Source organism: Chiloscyllium plagiosum, unplaced genomic scaffold (assembly GCF_037043375.1).
Source record: "Chiloscyllium plagiosum isolate Xiang-an unplaced genomic scaffold, Cpla_swu_hap1 HiC_scaffold_14, whole genome shotgun sequence".
Lineage (NCBI taxonomy): Eukaryota > Metazoa > Chordata > Chondrichthyes > Orectolobiformes > Hemiscylliidae > Chiloscyllium > Chiloscyllium plagiosum.
This window is the reverse complement of record NW_028270152.1, coordinates 6,305,640-6,322,682: the sequence shown is the minus strand read 5'-3', so window position 1 is coordinate 6,322,682 and position 17,043 is coordinate 6,305,640. Positions and strand designations below refer to the sequence as shown.

Genomic DNA, 17,043 nt, shown 5'->3' with positions numbered 1-17,043 from the left:
ATGAACTTGTCTAACCAGTTTAACTTGGTGCAAGTTGTCTTGTTCAGGGCACCAAATTTAAGGTTCCTTGGATATCCTTACTAATCCTGGCAGTACTGAGTTTCCCTAATTATTTCATAATGCATTCCTGTTTAATACACTCTATCGAATTCAGCACTGCCTTCCTAACCTGCAATCTTCTTCCTGACCTCCGCCCCCACCCCAGTCTGACCTATCACCCTCACCTTGACCTCTTTCCACCTATCTCATTTCCAACACCTCTCCCCCAAGTCCCTCCTCCCTACCTATTATCTTAGCCTGCTGGACAAACTTTCCTCATTCCTGAAGAAGTCAATGTCAATTCTCCTGTTCCCTGGATGCTGCCTGACCACCTGTGCTTTTCCAGCAACACATTTCCAGCTCTGATCTCCAGCATCTGCAGACCTCACTTTCTCCTCAATACACTCTATAGTTTGAAAATAGAATATTCACCCCCTTGGGAAGAGAATTTCCCATTGGTTCTACTTTTCATAACCTGTAAGCCTATACAGCTGAGGCAAGCTGAAGTCTAAACTTCACCTTTCAATGTTTTAGTCTAGTGTCTTAAAATACCTGTCACTTAATTTTGTAATGGGAATTGATTGAGAACATCTGGAAACTTGTCTGATTTACATGTAAACATCAAGATGGCACCTGATATAATAAGACTAATAGATTCAGATCTTTAGAACAAGTTGCATGAAGGTATGTCACTAATCACAAAGGCAAGATGTCAGCACAGGCCTAGTCACATTCCTGACTAATAGACAACAGTATTTGGTGTGGCCAAATTAGCAAATGGCCTCCTTTGCTCTTATCATTTTATGAACATCCATTCCTTTTGAGGGGAAATGAGCATAGTCTAGAGCTTATTGGTCATACAAAGCTACTTAATGAAATTGGCTCCCTTTTAGCTCCTTTTTTGTTCTTTAACAAGTTCAGTTGTCTGAAGCTGGGCTGAATAATTAAATGTTCACTGACTATTTGAGTAACTTTGCAATATTGCACATTGAGTGAGTTAGTTATGGGCTTGGTGCAGTTGGCTAGAGATTAAGCCCACCTGGACCCAGTTATCCAAATTGCTTTGGACACCATGAGCTCACTTTTTGACAAGGTCTAATGGCAATGTTTTTAAAAAAAAACTTGAAGGATTATCCTGTCCCCCTTGAGCACTCAAATGTGGGTTGCCACCTTCAAGGTTAATTCTCTTATTCAGAATAAAGCAATCATGCAGTTTCTATAATTGACTAAGTCCTGCAACTTACAGGTAATGCAAACATTCTTAATGGCAAAACTATTGCACTCTATTTGTCTGACACTTAACTACCTGGAATTATCTTAATGCCTCCACCTATATATTGTGCACTTTCTTCCACTGCTTCTAATGAAGCAGTGTTCTCAAAGCTGAGTTTAAACCTAGTGTCATGACTTCTGACTCAGCCATTAAAACATGATTTGGAGATGCCACTGTTGGAGTGGGGTGTACAATGTTTAAAAATCAGACTACCAGGTTATAGTCAACAGGTTTAATCTGAAGCATAGCTTTTGGAACACCGCTCCTTCAACCACCTGATGAAGGAGCAGTGCTCCAAAAGCTAGTGCTTACAATTAAACCATTAAAACATAGTACTAACAGATTGTTCTTTTGAGCATTTCAACTCTCCCTGCTTGGCCTGCAGCAAATTGGCCTTCCGTGTGGGCTAATTCTCTCCAATGGCACTACAGGTGTACTGCAATGGTATAAAGCAGCTCACCATCCCAATTAGGTATGGGCAATAAATGCTGGCCACATCCCACAATGAGTTCTAATCACTTAAAATTTAGACTACAAATACACTAATCCAAACTGAAAGCCCATTTAAAGCTATTGCTCAGCTTTTGTCCAACACTGTTCTGACTTCACAGCAGTCATTGTGCATTTTAAATGGCTATCCATTGAGTGGTTTTTGAAAAACAAATTTAAGACACGAAGGAATTGTCTAAATGGAGTTATACTTGGAAAATATTCTCAAGTCAGGGTATGAAGGATCCTGTAATAAGCATGTTCTTGGCACCCAAGCATTGAATCAGAATTTGGGCTTCAACTGGAATCACATGCCATATTGACTTTTCTCAGTAAATTAAACTGGGTTATTCCTGGAATGTTTATCGTTCACTTTTTGGTGTTCATTAAAATAGTGCAAATGCAGTTGCCTTTATCAAAAAGTAAGAACTTGGGAAGCAAGGGGCTCTTATAGTGATAGTAAGCCTGCCTCTGAATCATAGTCCTAGATATGCATATAAACTAACTAAAATATTTTACCATTAGTGTAAATTTGTCAAATCACTAAACAAGTACTAAAACTAGAACAGGACAAGATTTTTCATCAGGAGAAAGTGAGGTCTGCAGATGCTGGAGATCAGAGATGGAAATGTGTTGCTGCAAAAGCGCAGCAGGTCAGGCAGCATCTAGGCAACAGGAGAATCGACGTTTCGGGCATTAGCCGCCCTTCAGATTTGTCATCACTCCTGCACAAGGATGACCTTGTGAAATATCACTTTTGGGATTTTGTGGAATAGAAACAACCCTGGGTTCAGGTCCTGCCTGCTAGAAAAGTGCATCTTAATGTGAATATCTTAAGTCTTTCAAAATAACAGTAGACTCTTAGTCAAATGACAAGTTAACGTGGCTCCTGTAGTGCAGAGATAGTGTCCTACCTCTGCACCAAAAGTGTTCAAGTCTCCAGTACTTAGACTTGTTTTTCCAACCATTTACTAATGCTAAATACTAAAGATGATTCAGTGTCACTTCAGTTGTAAATATTGTTTCATTCTCATTACTCAAGTACCAACTAATGTCAACAGCAAATTTGTACAAATGTTTAACAAAATCTTTCTCTTCCAGCCACAAAAATGACATCTAGGAAGAAAGTTTTGCTGAAAGTCATTATCTTGGGAGATTCAGGGTAAGTTATTTTATCACTTTTTTTTAAAAGATCTTTGTGGATGAGCTACCTTTTTTTATTAACAAATGACTTGTATGAAATCCTAGTTAAGGTTTGCTTCCAAACTTGATTAGATTAGATTACTTTACAGTGTGGAAACAGGCCCTTCGGCCCAACAAGTCCACACCGACCCGCCGAAGCGCAAACCACCCATACCCCTACATTTACCCCTTACCTAACACTATGGACAATTTAGCATGGCCAATTCACCTGACCTGCACATCTTTGTGACTGTGGGAGGAAACCGGAGCACCCGGAGGAAACCCACGCAGACACGGGGAGAATGTGCAAACTCCACACAGTCAGTCGACTGAGGCGGGAACTGAACCCGGGTCTCTGGCGCTGTGAGGCAGCAGTGCTAACCACTGTGCCACCGTGCCGCCCACGAACTTGCTCCCTCAAACTTACAAATACAAGAGAAATTTCAGATCTTGCCAGACCTGGAAAGAAACTAAAGTCCAATGACTCTTCAGAACTGAAAGGGCTTGGAATGTTTAAGTATGAAAGTGTAAAACAGTTCCTCTTACTGAGCAAATAAGATGGGGAAGGAAAGCTGTAATAACAAGTGTATGCAGTGTGGAAACAAGCCATTTTTGGTCCCACACTGACCCTCTGAGTAACCCACCCAAACCCATTCCCTTCCCATACTGTACACTTTACCCTGACTAATCCACCTAACCTACACACCCTTGAACACTGGGCAACTTAACATGGCCAATTCACCTAAATCCACCACTTTGGATTGCAGGTGATAACCAGAGTTCCTGGAGGAAACCACAGACATGGAGAGATTGTGCAAACTCTCCAGTCACCAAGGCTGGTGTCAAACCTGGGTCACTGGCACTGAAGCAATAGTGGTAACCACAGCCACTGTTCAGAAGCTGTTGAATTAAGATTTGGACTATAATATTCCTAAATGGTGTTCCTGGCACAAGCTGCAGTCTGAATGATTTATTGAAATGACCAATCCAGATCATTGCTATAAACCAAGCAGGTGTTCTCTAAAGCAGTCACCCTGTTGGCATTGCTCTTAATGTAAAGGAGACCATTGAAAGGCAAATAGACTAGATTTAAAAAAATGCAAGTGAAGTCTGATTTTTAGACCTTGGACAGTGAAGATGAATGGGTTGATTTTGCAATTTTAGCAGTGGCGTGGATGGTGCCATGGAGTAATTGAAGTGGGCAGTGTCATGGAAGGAGCAGTTTCTCTGGCTTGCTGACAGGATGTTTCCTGGCTGCCTCCTGGAGCTAAAACACCTGCTGTTAGACTTTTTCAATATTGCAACCTGATGAAGACAACTCTTTTGGGAAGATGAGGGCAGATATCCAAGAAGAGTTAGGCATGGCTGGCTTTTGCTCTCTACCTGTCCTGTTATCTTCAATGATCCATGTATCCCTCCACTCCTACTTAGAATTGACCCTCTTGTTTTGGTGGTCTTACTACCAAATGTTCACCCCTCACTTTGCACTGAAGTTCCTCTATCACTTGTCTGCTCACTTGTCATCTGCAAACTTTGGATATATATGGGACAACTTAATCACTTTTTTAATCAAGAAAAGGGTTACAATGCTGTCACTCCATAGAAGCTCTATCAAAGCTTCTAGCCTAGAAGGGAAATAGCAGATTGCTGGCAATTCTCTTACATTGCAAGATCTAAACTACATTCCATATCTACATGAGTACAGCTCATGACCAAGTTTTCATCCCTTGACCTTCCTTTGGGTCTTGGCTGCTATGTTGGATCATCTGTCAAAGTCTATAGTTAATGAGCATTTCAAATCTCTAATGAGAATTGTTCTGGTCGTCTTATGGTGATAAACTAGTTTAAGTATTTGGGTCACTTAGTTTAAGGCACCTTGCTTGTGGAACCTCATCAAAACCTTATTTATACGTTTTGATATGGCTGGCTGACTGGTTTACTCTACCCCTCTGACCATTTTTTTTTTGTTGTAGTGCTTATGGTAGTTATTCCCCATCCAGGGGTAAAGACTAGGAACACCTTTCTAAGATTAAGGGTGGTGGATGTGGGTACAACTAACACTTACCCATTTGGACAGAGCATATGGGCAGTGGGCAAGTGCATTTAATTGAGTTTAGGATTGTTTGACTTAGACTGAAGGGTCTGTTTCTGTGCTGCATGACTTGAGGCTTAAAGGTAGTTGGATAATCGTTCTGCAAGTTGATCTGAGCATAAGTGTTAAGAAATTCACATGTTAACCTATCTCTCCCAAACTTGTTTCCAACTTGGAAACAAAGGAGTTATGGAGTAGTTGAACTTCAAGGTTTTATTATGGAGCTTGTAAGAGGGGGTGGTGTTTTAGTGGATAACATTACAGCTGTGTCTAGGAGCCTATTCCTAGGAATTGGTTCAGGTTGTTTGTATCTCAGAAACATCACCACTGTATTGGGATTGTACAATAGACCCTATTAGCAGGAAATGGAGAAGCAATATCTTAACCATATCACTATTCTTACAAATAGGGTTGTTGGACCCTTAATGGACTGGGACTGCTATAGTGTTAAGGGTGTGGATGAAGAGGAATGTGTGCAAGGTTTTCAGATTCAATATGTGGATGTACCCACTGGAGTATAAAACATTACCTTGTGGGAATTAAAGAGCAGGTGACTGAGTTTTAAGGGGAGCATTGAGTAGTGAGCATAATTCTTAGTTTTAAAATAGCCAGAAGGATAGACTGGATCTAAAAGCTGAAGTTCTAAATTGGAAGAAAGCTAGGTTTGACCATATCGTAAAAACATTCAGAAGTTGAACCTTGCAGTTCAGGGACAGCTAGGAAATGGGAAGCCTTCAAGACACTGTCACCCTACTAGATAACACCTTCAGTGGGCCTCAGATGAAACACAAGTCCTGCTTTCTCTGTTTGAATAGAAATCTTTATATATGGAAAGCAGGACTTATTAACAGTGCTTTGCCTGAGGCCCACTGAAGATGTTACCTAGTCAGGTGACCATGTTTGGAAATCTTCCATCTGTGAGCAAACCTACATCCAGAATCTCCACCTGAGCTACAAATCTTAACTCATTGGGAAGCCTTCCAGACTGAGTAGATCCCTTTCAATGAAGGGAAAGGCTGGTAATTTGCAAATGCAGACTAAAAAAACTGAGGTTTTGGTCAAGAGTAAAGGTTGTAATGTATTTGCACCCTTTGACTTCCTGAAGAGTATAAAAGCAAGGGTATACTTGGAAATCAGGGCAAAAAGGGCAAGAGCATGGCAAATAGGGTTTTGGAGGGATCAAAGGGATTTTAACCCTTAAAGACCAGGGTAACTAGGAGGGAATAGGGCCTCTTAAAGATCAAGGCCAAATGTGGAACCACAGATGGGGCAATACTAAATGAGTATTTCACATCTCCTTACCGTGGAGAAGGATATGGAAGACTAATGTGGGGAAATGGCATTCTTCAATGTTACTTATGGTAGTGCTAGACAATGATTCATTTAAGTGGATAAATCCCTAGGACCTGAACCAATATACCCAAATTCCAGGAAGCAAGGGAAGAGTCTGCTGGGCCCCTTGCTGACACTTGTATTATTGATAGTGACAGGCAAGGTGAGAGAAGACTGGCATTTGGCTAACATGGATTCCCCCCACCACCCTTAAGGAGCCACCATCTTGGTGCCTCATCTAGGAGAAGGATGATGTTGCTGAGCTCCATGCCACAGCACAAGTGGGATGAATTTCTAACCCACCCAACCTGGACTATTGCAATATCCTGGGACTCCTGAAAGCTGAGTCTCTAAACTGAAAAATTACCAGAATTTTTGCCATCCAGAGATGGAGATCCAATGTCTGGCCCATGGCCCAGCTTGCAAGATTGACTAGATTGCTTACCCAACAGAACTCCTTCACCAGGGCCTGGTAGGCAGAGAAGCTGGTCTCTCTTCTAACATGCTGTAGAAGCATGAACAGCAAGGAGACCTGGAAAGAGGACAGATGAGGTTGAACAGTCAGTGCTGGAAGTTGATCCCAGTTCCTCCAAGGATGGGATCCAAATGTAGAGTCAAAATTTGCATTACCAAGTGGATGATCTTGGGCAGGAGAGAAATACTAGGGTCAGTCTGCTGGAGGGTAAGGAAGGTGAGCAGCTGGCAGAATGAGGACTGGTTGCTTGAAATGCCTTGATTTGAGGCTAAAATGAGACTTGAGGATCAAGAAGGCTCACTGGGTCACATCACAGATCAGGTTTGGGTCAATGTCCTCCTCACTCTAGTTTCCTTTATAGAGGTAAGGAGAGAATTCTGGAAGCTTCCAGAGTCTGGGGAAGATTCCAAAAGCCCTAATTAATGAGTTTTTCCAGTTCTTAGCAAATGGTGATCCAAGACTGAAGGAGCTTGGGATCCAAATGAAAGTATCAGCCAGGGCTTAGGATCACCTGTGATGGAGATGGATTGCTTTGACACCTTGGAGAAGGCAAGAGTGGACAAAGTAACCTAATCTGTACAATTTTCAGTATATACAAAGTGTTTAGGTGTGTGGTTTTTAAAAGGAATATCCAAGGAGCAGGAAAATCAACATTGTGTGGGCAAAAGCCCTTCACATCATTCCTGATTAAGGGCTTTGGCTTAACATCTGCTTTTTCCTGCTCCTTGGGTGCTGCCTGACTTGCTGTTTTTCCAGCACCCCTCTAATCTAGACTCGCTCTCAGCATCTGCAGTCTTCACTTTGTTCTTAAACAGTAAGTCTAGGACTTTTTTCTATTTTATTGGTAATCTGGTTTAAACCAATGTTTGGCAGTTGATGTATACCTTCAAATTCTAACAAAGGATGTGTGGGATATTCACCACTTTTTTTAAAAAAAACTTTATTCATTGTTCCATAGTTTTTTGCTTGTTTGCAGTGTGGCTCTAGCTAGGAGGAGAAAATGGCTAGATGCCTACTGACAGGCAATTTATACCCAGTTCAGTACTTAAATACCCAGGTTGCAGTTTTCCCAGCAGGATGGGCTGGGTTTTGGGGCTAGGTGGTTGCCCTTTAGGCAGAGGGATGAGTTCCCCTATTAGCATTTTGGTTGTGTATATAATTTTGACTTTTGGCTTCGTAGATCTTGTGACACTAAGGATCAGTGATTGTTGTGGCTCCAGTTCCTTCTCTAATCTAAATGCTATTACAGAAGGTTATGGCTAAGACTTGATTAGATGGTGTACCTGGAATATCAAGGGAGTTGCTCTTCAATGACTAGAAAGAAGTACTTTGCAGGAGACTCCCTTGGATGATAGAGCACTTGAATCTACAGCAGAATGGCTTGGTCAGATTTACTTTTCATTTATAGAAAGTGATTATATTGGTTAGGAATCTTCTATTTAAGTTAGTTCAGACAGGAGGTTTTGTAATGATCAAAGCATTGACAAATGGAAGGGTATGGTTTGAAATATTTATTGCCCTCTGGCCCATACCATCAAACTTTTGGCAGATGTGCTTTCTAAGTTAATCAGTCTTGAATCCTGACATGTCATTTATAGGGGAGACTGTGTCTCATGGACAGGTTGCCCAAAGACCCCTCTACAAATTAAACAATTAATGGATCTCTGTTGAGGAATATACAACTCTAGGAAGGGATTTTGTTGTTGCAACTCTGGTGTGACATCTGTGCAAATTTTGGGTTTTTGACCCCATGTTAACACTGGACTTAGTGGCATCTTGTACAATTGGTAATATTACCATCACTGATGTTCCAGTGTACCTCTACCTCTTGAGATGGATGCTAGTGGATCTGAGGCACTGGCAAATCATCCCTTTACTTTAGAGGATGACTCTGGAGTAATTATCTAGGGAATTTCAGGAATTCCTAGACATAACTCAGTCTCTGTTAGTAGCCCATCTGTCCTTTGGGAGACTGTCAAAGCCTATGCCAGGGTTACTACTTCCCCCTCCAGTAGGAGCAGCAACATCTCAAAGCATGGCTGAAGGCAGCTGAGAAGGCTGGCTTTGACCAGCCCTTGGTCAAACTACAGGGATTATGGTGCTGCAGTCTGCATTGAATTGTGTTCACACAGACAACAGACTCTTGCAAAGCAAGGGTTACACAAGCATGGTGACAGGTCAGGCAAATACTGGCATCTTGCCAGAAAGTGTACCTCAAGCCATTACAGCAATTGGGGAAGGGTCTGGGAACCTAACATCTGACTCCAAAAAGATTAGGCACTTCAGAGATCCTACCCTGGTATAACAATCTAAGGCTTGAGGAGGTGCAAGCCAAAGTAGTTAAGGATCTGGAGCTCCTGGGCATGACTCCTCCCCAACAGTCTTTATGGTTTATATCTTGCAACTTCCCAAGCAAGGTGTGCCCTTATTAGCTTGCTGTTTTTGGACAAAATGAGGACTGAAGAATATTGCCATAACCCAGTAGTTATCAATACTGCTCAAGCATGGAGTGCAATTTGGCAGAGGGAAGGCAATATTGGCAAAACATCTTCTCTTACATCTATAGTAGGTATGTCTGGTTTTCAACTAGAGATGAACTCAGGATTTAAACATTGGGCAGCTAGGCATGTCTTCCATGGGTGACTTGAGGGAGATGCAAGCATGTATTTCCATGCTGACTGATCAAAGGACAAGCTATCTACCCAACCTAAAGTTTGGGATTCATTCAAAGACTACACTTTTGACTGCCTAAATCTGACAGGAGGGTACTTGGTGCAAGTACATGTTCTGTCAGCACTATATCACCAATTGGAAGGTGCCCGCTCAGTTCAGTTCTCTCCGGTATGGGAAGATATTTGCAAAAACTCCTCAATTTGCAATAGGACCCAGGCTTACAGTTGAAAGATTCTCCACAGGGTCCACTGCCTCTAGACCATTTGTCAAAATTTAAACTAGGAACTTGAAGGTACCACTAGTGTAGGGTCTGTACAGGCACTCCTTACCTGTTGTCCCTGGGCCTGTGGTAGGCTTCAAACATACTGGAGTGGGTGCAATAGAGGATGTTGGTGGAGAAGGACCTAATCTTTTGGCCTGCCCAGTATGTTCCCTGCAGATGCACACATATCCATTGTGCAGAAAGTAAGTTTATCTCGGTTTGGATATCCAAAACTCCTCAGGTTGACAAGATTGTCATGGAGCATATCCCTTGGACTTTCTCAAGTATGGTACACCACAAAACTGAATTTTAAGATATGGCAGCCCTTTTTGGGGATAGTGTGGCAGATAAATGTGCCCAAGTAATGGTTTTAAGTTTGTTTTTTTTACAAGCCCAATTTCCAGGGAGGAGGAACTGCAAACATGGGTGTCTTGTCTAAGTGGAGTTATTAATAATGGTTTTATATAAAAATATACATGTACATGAGGGTGTTGGGTTTACTTGTGTACTTGCAACAATTCAAAATACAATTTTCAATAAAAACTTAAGGTGATCAGGAAAAGCCAGGTAACTATAGACCAGTGTCCAACTTACTAGGGAAGTTGGAAGAAATTGAGGATTATGATTTGGAAAAGTGAGGACTGATTAGGAATAGTCAACATGGCTTTTTGTATGGGAAATGTCTCCACTTGTGGGTTTTTGTAGAAGTATTGAGGACTGATCAATAGTGATCTCTCTGGATGTCAGTAAGGCATTTAACAAAGTTCATGATAGACTAGTTAGCATATTAGATCACCCAAATACAGGGAGAGCTCTCTCTTTGGGTAGAGAACGAGCTCAAAGGTAGATGGTAGACAGGCTTCCAGTCTGAAGTGACTGGCTGTAAAAGGACTGGAGGTGAGTCCACTATTCTTGTCACTAATCATATCCAAATCACTATGTAAAAGGAATTATGGTTAACTTTGCAGATGGCACCAAAATCAGATCTAGTGCATAGCAAAAATTACCTGGGTGCAACAGTCTTGATCAGATGGGCTAGTGTGCTGAGGAATGATAGATGAAGCTTAATTTGGATGAGGTAGTGGATTTTAGTAAAGGCCAGTCAGGGCCAAGCTTGTACACCTTAATGGTATAGTCCTGGAGAGTGTTCTGAACAAAAGCTTGAGTACAGGTTTATAGTTAAAATGAATTGCAGGTAAATGGGTGTTTATAGAACAGAACATTACAGCACAGTACAGGCCCTTCAGCTCTCCATGTTGCTCTGATCTGTGGTGCCAAACTGAAGCTTATCTAATCTACACTTTCATCCAATGTTCACTGCTTATCCAACAATTGCTTTAAGGGCATTTAAGTTGGCAAGTCTACTATTGTAGGCAGGGTATTCCACACCCCTAAGTAAAGAAACTCCCTCTGACATCCATCCTATCTGTCCCCTTGTGCTAGCCATCACCATCTGAGGAAAGGCTCACTGTCTACCCTATCTAACCCTCATGTCTCAAGTCACCTCTAACCTTCCCTAACAGCCTCCAGTCCCTCCCTTTTCCTCAACCTTCCTTCCATACCAGGCAGGATCCTAGTAAATCTCCAACCCTCTTCCCAAGCTTTCATATCCCTCCTAGATGCACTGACTAGGACTGCACCTCCATGTGGCTGCACCAGTTTTTTTTGTACAGCTATAGCATTACCTCATGGGGTCAACTCAATCCCTCTTCCAATGGAAAGCTAACACCCCATATGCCTTAACTATCAACCTGGGCAGCAACTTTCAGGAATCTACATACATGGACACAGATCTCTGCTCATCTACACTGCTGAGACTCTACAACTTGGCCCAGTGCAGTGTATTCCTGTTTCACCTTCCAAAGTGAATCACTTTTTTCCACACTAAACTCCATTTGCCACCACAGCCCAGCTCTGCAGTTTCTGTCCCTCTAACTTATAACCTTTCAGTACTATCCACACTCTACTGACCTTGTCATTTGCAAATTTACTAGCACATCCTTCTATGTCCTTTAAATCACTTATGACAAACAGCAGTGGCCCAAAAGATTTCTGTATCACTAGTAACTGAACTCCATGATGAACACTTCCTATCAGCCAGCTAGCCAATCTGATCAATTGCTAAATCTCCCTTAATCCTTTCTCTTTGTGCAATAGCTGTGAGGAACCTTTTTTAAATCAAACTCCTTATTGAAAGAGGCCAAATAGGCTGGTGTCTTCCCTAGTGTTGGAGGTTGAGGGTGACCTTTTGAGGTTGATGAAAGTGGCATAGATAGGATGAATAATAAAGTCTTTCACCAGGTGGTTGTCTAAAACTTAAGGCATACCTTAAGGTAAAGGAGATTTTAAAAGGGACTTGAGACATTCCACACGCACCACTCTGCATGGAATGAGCTACTAGTGGACACTTGTACAATTGCAACTTTTTTAAAAGTAATCTGGATGACTAATGAATCGAAGGGTAGAGAGGGATATGGGCCAAATGCAGGCACATGGGGCTGGATTAATTGACCACATTGGTCAGCATGGATAAGTTGGACTGAAGGGCCTATTTCCATGCTGTATATTTAACATTATGGCTTAGACTCAGTTACTATCATCCAATTTAGATTGTAAAGGAAACTGAAGTTTGCAAGACTAATAGAAAAGATGCTTTCCAATTGTAGGATAATCAGATTGCTGTATCAATGAGTTAGATTCATCAAATTGTATGAATGGCCTTTCATCCATGGGGGCTCTCACTTTATAGCATCCTAAATACAGGGTGAGTAACCAGAGGAACTTGTAGATTTTATTTGAACATTAATTAGCATTACTAACTTGTACAATATTGAGCATTAACATTCAGCCACAGCCATTTACTCAAATAGCCAAAGGGGTAGAAGGATTAGCAATTACTGACAGATTTTTCCCATCTGCAATGTATTGTCTTCAAAGTAGATTATTTCATTCTTTGCCAAAATATGAAGTTTTTAAATCTTTGGGTTGAGTAGGATTCAGTGAATTATCTCAACTGAGCATGAAATGAATGGCCATCCTGAATAGTTAAATTTTAAGGAACTAACTTTCAAATGTAAGCTTCGTGTTTTGTGTAATCATTAATACACTTTGGTGCTTTAATTGGGAATATTCCCAGTTAGAGCTAATGTCATGACTTGGGTTTGTCTCTGAAGCCTCAGTTACCCTCTTTCTCTTCCACCCCCCCCCCCCCCCCCCCCCCTGGCTCCCAGGCTCATTCCTGATGAGCTCCAGCCCCAAACTTCAGTTTTTCCTGCTCCTCGGACTCTCTGACCTGTTGAGCTTTCACAGCAACGTGCACTCAATTCTGATCTGCAGACCTGTCTCCTTTTTGTCTCTGCAGTCCAACTTTGGCTTGCTTTAGAGCAAGTTACCACTTTAAATCTGCATAGGAGATGCCCTAGCCATTTTTAGCTAAAGCTTGCTTCTCTAGTTTCTCATTTAACAAAGGATAAATTGGTTTGCTTTTGGGGTTCCCTAAGACTTTGCTCACCTTTGACTGCAAAGCAATCTTGTATAGCTTCATTTTAGCTTGTTCCCCTGTTGCTTTTCAACTGAAGATTATTTTCACCAGTTTTAGATGTTTGGTAAAGCAGATGTTATCATTCTCCCCAGCTTGCCCCCTTTGGAATAGTCTTTTTGGCACCTGTTCCCATGTGTAGTTTATGCTGAGATTAAGTATGAAAAAGCTACACAAGGAAACAGATCCCAAAAGACAAACTAGTCCAAAAGGGGCAAGCTGGGAATGATTAAAGATGCTTGGCAAAGCAAATTTTAAGACATTGGTAAGATGTCAGTTGGACTTAATTTTAGTTTGGCTAGATTGTAGCCAGCCCTTCAATCTCCTAGTGTCTAAATGTGTAAACATATCAGCAATCTGACTTCAGTTTGCAGTGGGCACCTCCACTTAGAACTGTAGCAGTATTTGTGGCTGTTTTCCAGAAACAATTCAACTACATACTCTTGCCCCCATTACTGTTTTCCCTCTGACCCTTTGTCCTTTTTAATCTTGGCAGAGGTACTTCAACTGCACCCCCATTATACACTTTCTATGACCACAAATAGATTTCTAATTGCCCTCAAACTATAGAAAAGCCCTCACCTGTCATTACACTGCAGACAAGGCTGAAGAGTTGTAATCTCAATTTCCTTTCTAAATCTTAAACTAATGAATTTCATGTTTGGTATCATCCAGTTCCACTTTTGTGCCCTTTCAAAAATGGATAGGGCACCAAAAACTAGCCAGACCATCCTATTGAGATTTTTTACACCGCTTAGTATCTTGTAGCTTCACTGATAGATCCAAGGATTTTTTGTTGAATACATTCTTGGGTTTTCCCCCATTTTACCATATTTACCAGTTTTCTTGCCATGCTCTAAATTGCTATAAGTAGTCTCTCTAAGCAAAATCTATTTGTCCTTCTAACCAGTTTCACCATGTGCATAAATCAATGTTCACTGAACCTATCAACTTAAATAGGCAAATAACTCTTGCAGGTCATTTCTAGATATTACTGATGTAGATTAATGTAACCAGGTATTTTGGGTTTACCACAACTGGCTACAGGTTAACTGCTGTTTGGTGGCAAGTTTTTCTATAGTTTAAACTCTTAGATTCCTGTTTGGGTTTGATCATGGACAAAAGTCGTCAGCAAAATAAAACTATTTTCTACATTGCTATTTGGGCTGAGCATACTAATTGCTTGACCTCTTTAATTTTTGGAAAGCTATTCCAGGTGTGAGCAATGTTGGCAATACCATACAATTTAGGAATAAGAAGCTGCCTCATTCCCTGAGCCTACTTTTTAAAATGAAAGTTGAAATCTGGTAATGATCTAATTCTCTTTCCTGACCACCTTGAATAATTGAGAATCTAGCTACCATGTTCTAGAATAATTACCCCCACTTTCCAGCATAATGCAGATCCAAATTTCCCAAGAATCTAAAACTTAGTTTACAAATTTCTAGTCTCCACTCTGGCATGTGGGTACAGAATCAGTAATATGAAGAGCATAGATTGTGTACACCAAGCTATGTAGTTCAATGCAAGAAACATTGAAGTACATAATGATGACTAAGAGATGGACATGAGGAAGAATCAAGAGTTCAGGATGCTCTCCATCTGAGCTGAAAGTGCTGGTGTAAGGAGGCTTCACTGTTTGAGCCTTGGTCAAATTGAATGCCACTTGTGGCTGAAGTCACAATCTCTAGAGCAACACCTGATTAGAAGCCACTCATCAAAAATGGGAGTGCTGTAACCTGAGACCAACAGCTGGCCTGTGCTCAACTGTCCTGGCATGGTATCTCGCCAACTGAAGTGAGGCTTACACCCAGACCTCCTGGCTCAAGTAGAGATGCTGTCATGGCAACAAACTAAGCTTAAAATTGCATATCAGCAGGAAGTTATTCAATGTGATAAACAGCCCTCCTTTCAGTAACTGAGCCAATTGCCCTGTCTTTATTTGAAAGAGCTAGTACTTGAATGTAGGTGTCTGACATGTGCCTGACTTGCCTGGAAAGGTGTCCATGAACTGCCACCTTGAACCAGCCCAATCCATGGGAGTAGATACACCCACTTCAGGTTGTCAGATTTTGACCCCAGCAACAGTGGAAAGAACACCAGAGGTTTCCAATCAGGCTGCTGTGACTTGTGGACAAACTTGCATATGTACCCATACATCTGCCCTCCTAGGTGGTAGCAGTGAGCTTGTTGTATCTTCAAATGCAGTGACCTCTATAGACATCAGATGTGACTGGTCTGATCTGGTACTCAAAGCAATATTAGTGATATTCCAACTCAACTTTGTTTGGAACCTCAGTGATCATACAAAAGATTTTAGGCATTTAATCATACAATTTACTAGGTGAAATATTTTAGTGTACTTTCAGAATTTGGCTGTGGTGTTATGTAAATGTTCAAAGTTCAGTAAGAACTGGCATTCTCTGCACAACTGAGTGGAGCTGACTTGATATCTTCTGTGGAAAGCTACAGATTGAAAGAAAGCTTTTGCTGTGTCCTGTACTTCAGCTGTAACTAGAGCTGCAGCTTGCACAAATAAATCTGACGTCATGCCTTCAAGCCCAGTGAAACAAGTGGTGCATAATAAAATGGATTGAATCTTATTAGTGCCATAATGAATTGTTCCCATTTCAAGTGTCTGTTGTAAACTCCAGCGTAATCATGTGCCATAACTGTTTTTAAAAACTTCATTTTTAATGGGTAAAACCTAACAATTTACCTGCTTCTGTGTTGTCAATTGGTGGCTAATCAACAGCTGACTTGTTCTCTCCAAGTGGGTGGGAATGTGTAAAACTGCAATTTCAAACAGTGGAATAGAACACTAAAACTATTTGGCTTGGCAGAAAGTCAGTGTTATAACTAACTGCCACCAGTGATGGTAAACACTCCTCATGTAACTTATGAAATTTAGTGCAACTTTTTTACTATCCAAGCTTGGTGATCCCAAAATATCCAGCCAGAAAATGAATTTATTTGGTCCACTAACTGCAAAAAGCTTAGCTTTTTTAAACCCCTGGGTTGCTTCTACAATTAAAATGTAAGGTGTGAAACAGTTGAAGTATAATTCTGTTGGTATCTTGACTCCTACACTAATTTGTCAGAAACCAGTTTTCTTTACAAAACCAGTGTTCACTTAATCTAATGTCATATCTTTCAAGTGTCTGATTCTCCATAATCATTTTGACATTAAATACAATCATAAAGCAACACTTTCACTGAACTGCAATGTCCCCTTTAGAAATCAGTTGCTACTGTTCAGCCCTCCAGGTAAAATTTCTCATCATCCACAATTTAAATTCTAAAACTATAATCTATAGCTTTACCCCATAGCAAAGACTAAGTGGACTGTTAAAACTGCAGTAAATCAAAAGTTAAAATTACCTGATGCAGTTGCATCCTTAAGGTAACTAATACTCCAGATGTTGACCAGTGCCTATATAATTGAAGCACATGACTGCACAGTCTTCTAGAAGTCACACCAACATCCTGTTAAAACCTCCATGACCTCCCTCTTGTACTCAGTGATCTGAACAATGAAGGCAAGCATACTGAACACTGCATACTAGACAAAATGATTCCCCTAGGTTCCTGTTTGCCTTGTTCTTCTATGGTAGGCATGGGGAATGCTGGATGACTAGAGAAATTGAGGCTTTACAGGAAAAATGTCAGGTATAGATAGTATCAAGTG

At 41.0% G+C, this 17,043-nt stretch overlaps 1 protein-coding gene across 1 annotated transcript in view; it reads left to right on the top strand.

The window, feature by feature from the left end:
- rab7a (RAB7a, member RAS oncogene family) overlaps positions 1–17,043 on the top strand; it is a 53,801-nt gene that overhangs the window by 21,483 nt on the left and 15,275 nt on the right. The window contains exon 2 of the mRNA XM_043707575.2: positions 2,903–2,963. Coding sequence (XP_043563510.1) covers positions 2,911–2,963 — 53 coding nt within the window. The 5' untranslated portion in view covers positions 2,903–2,910. The remainder of the gene's footprint in view (positions 1–2,902; positions 2,964–17,043) is intronic.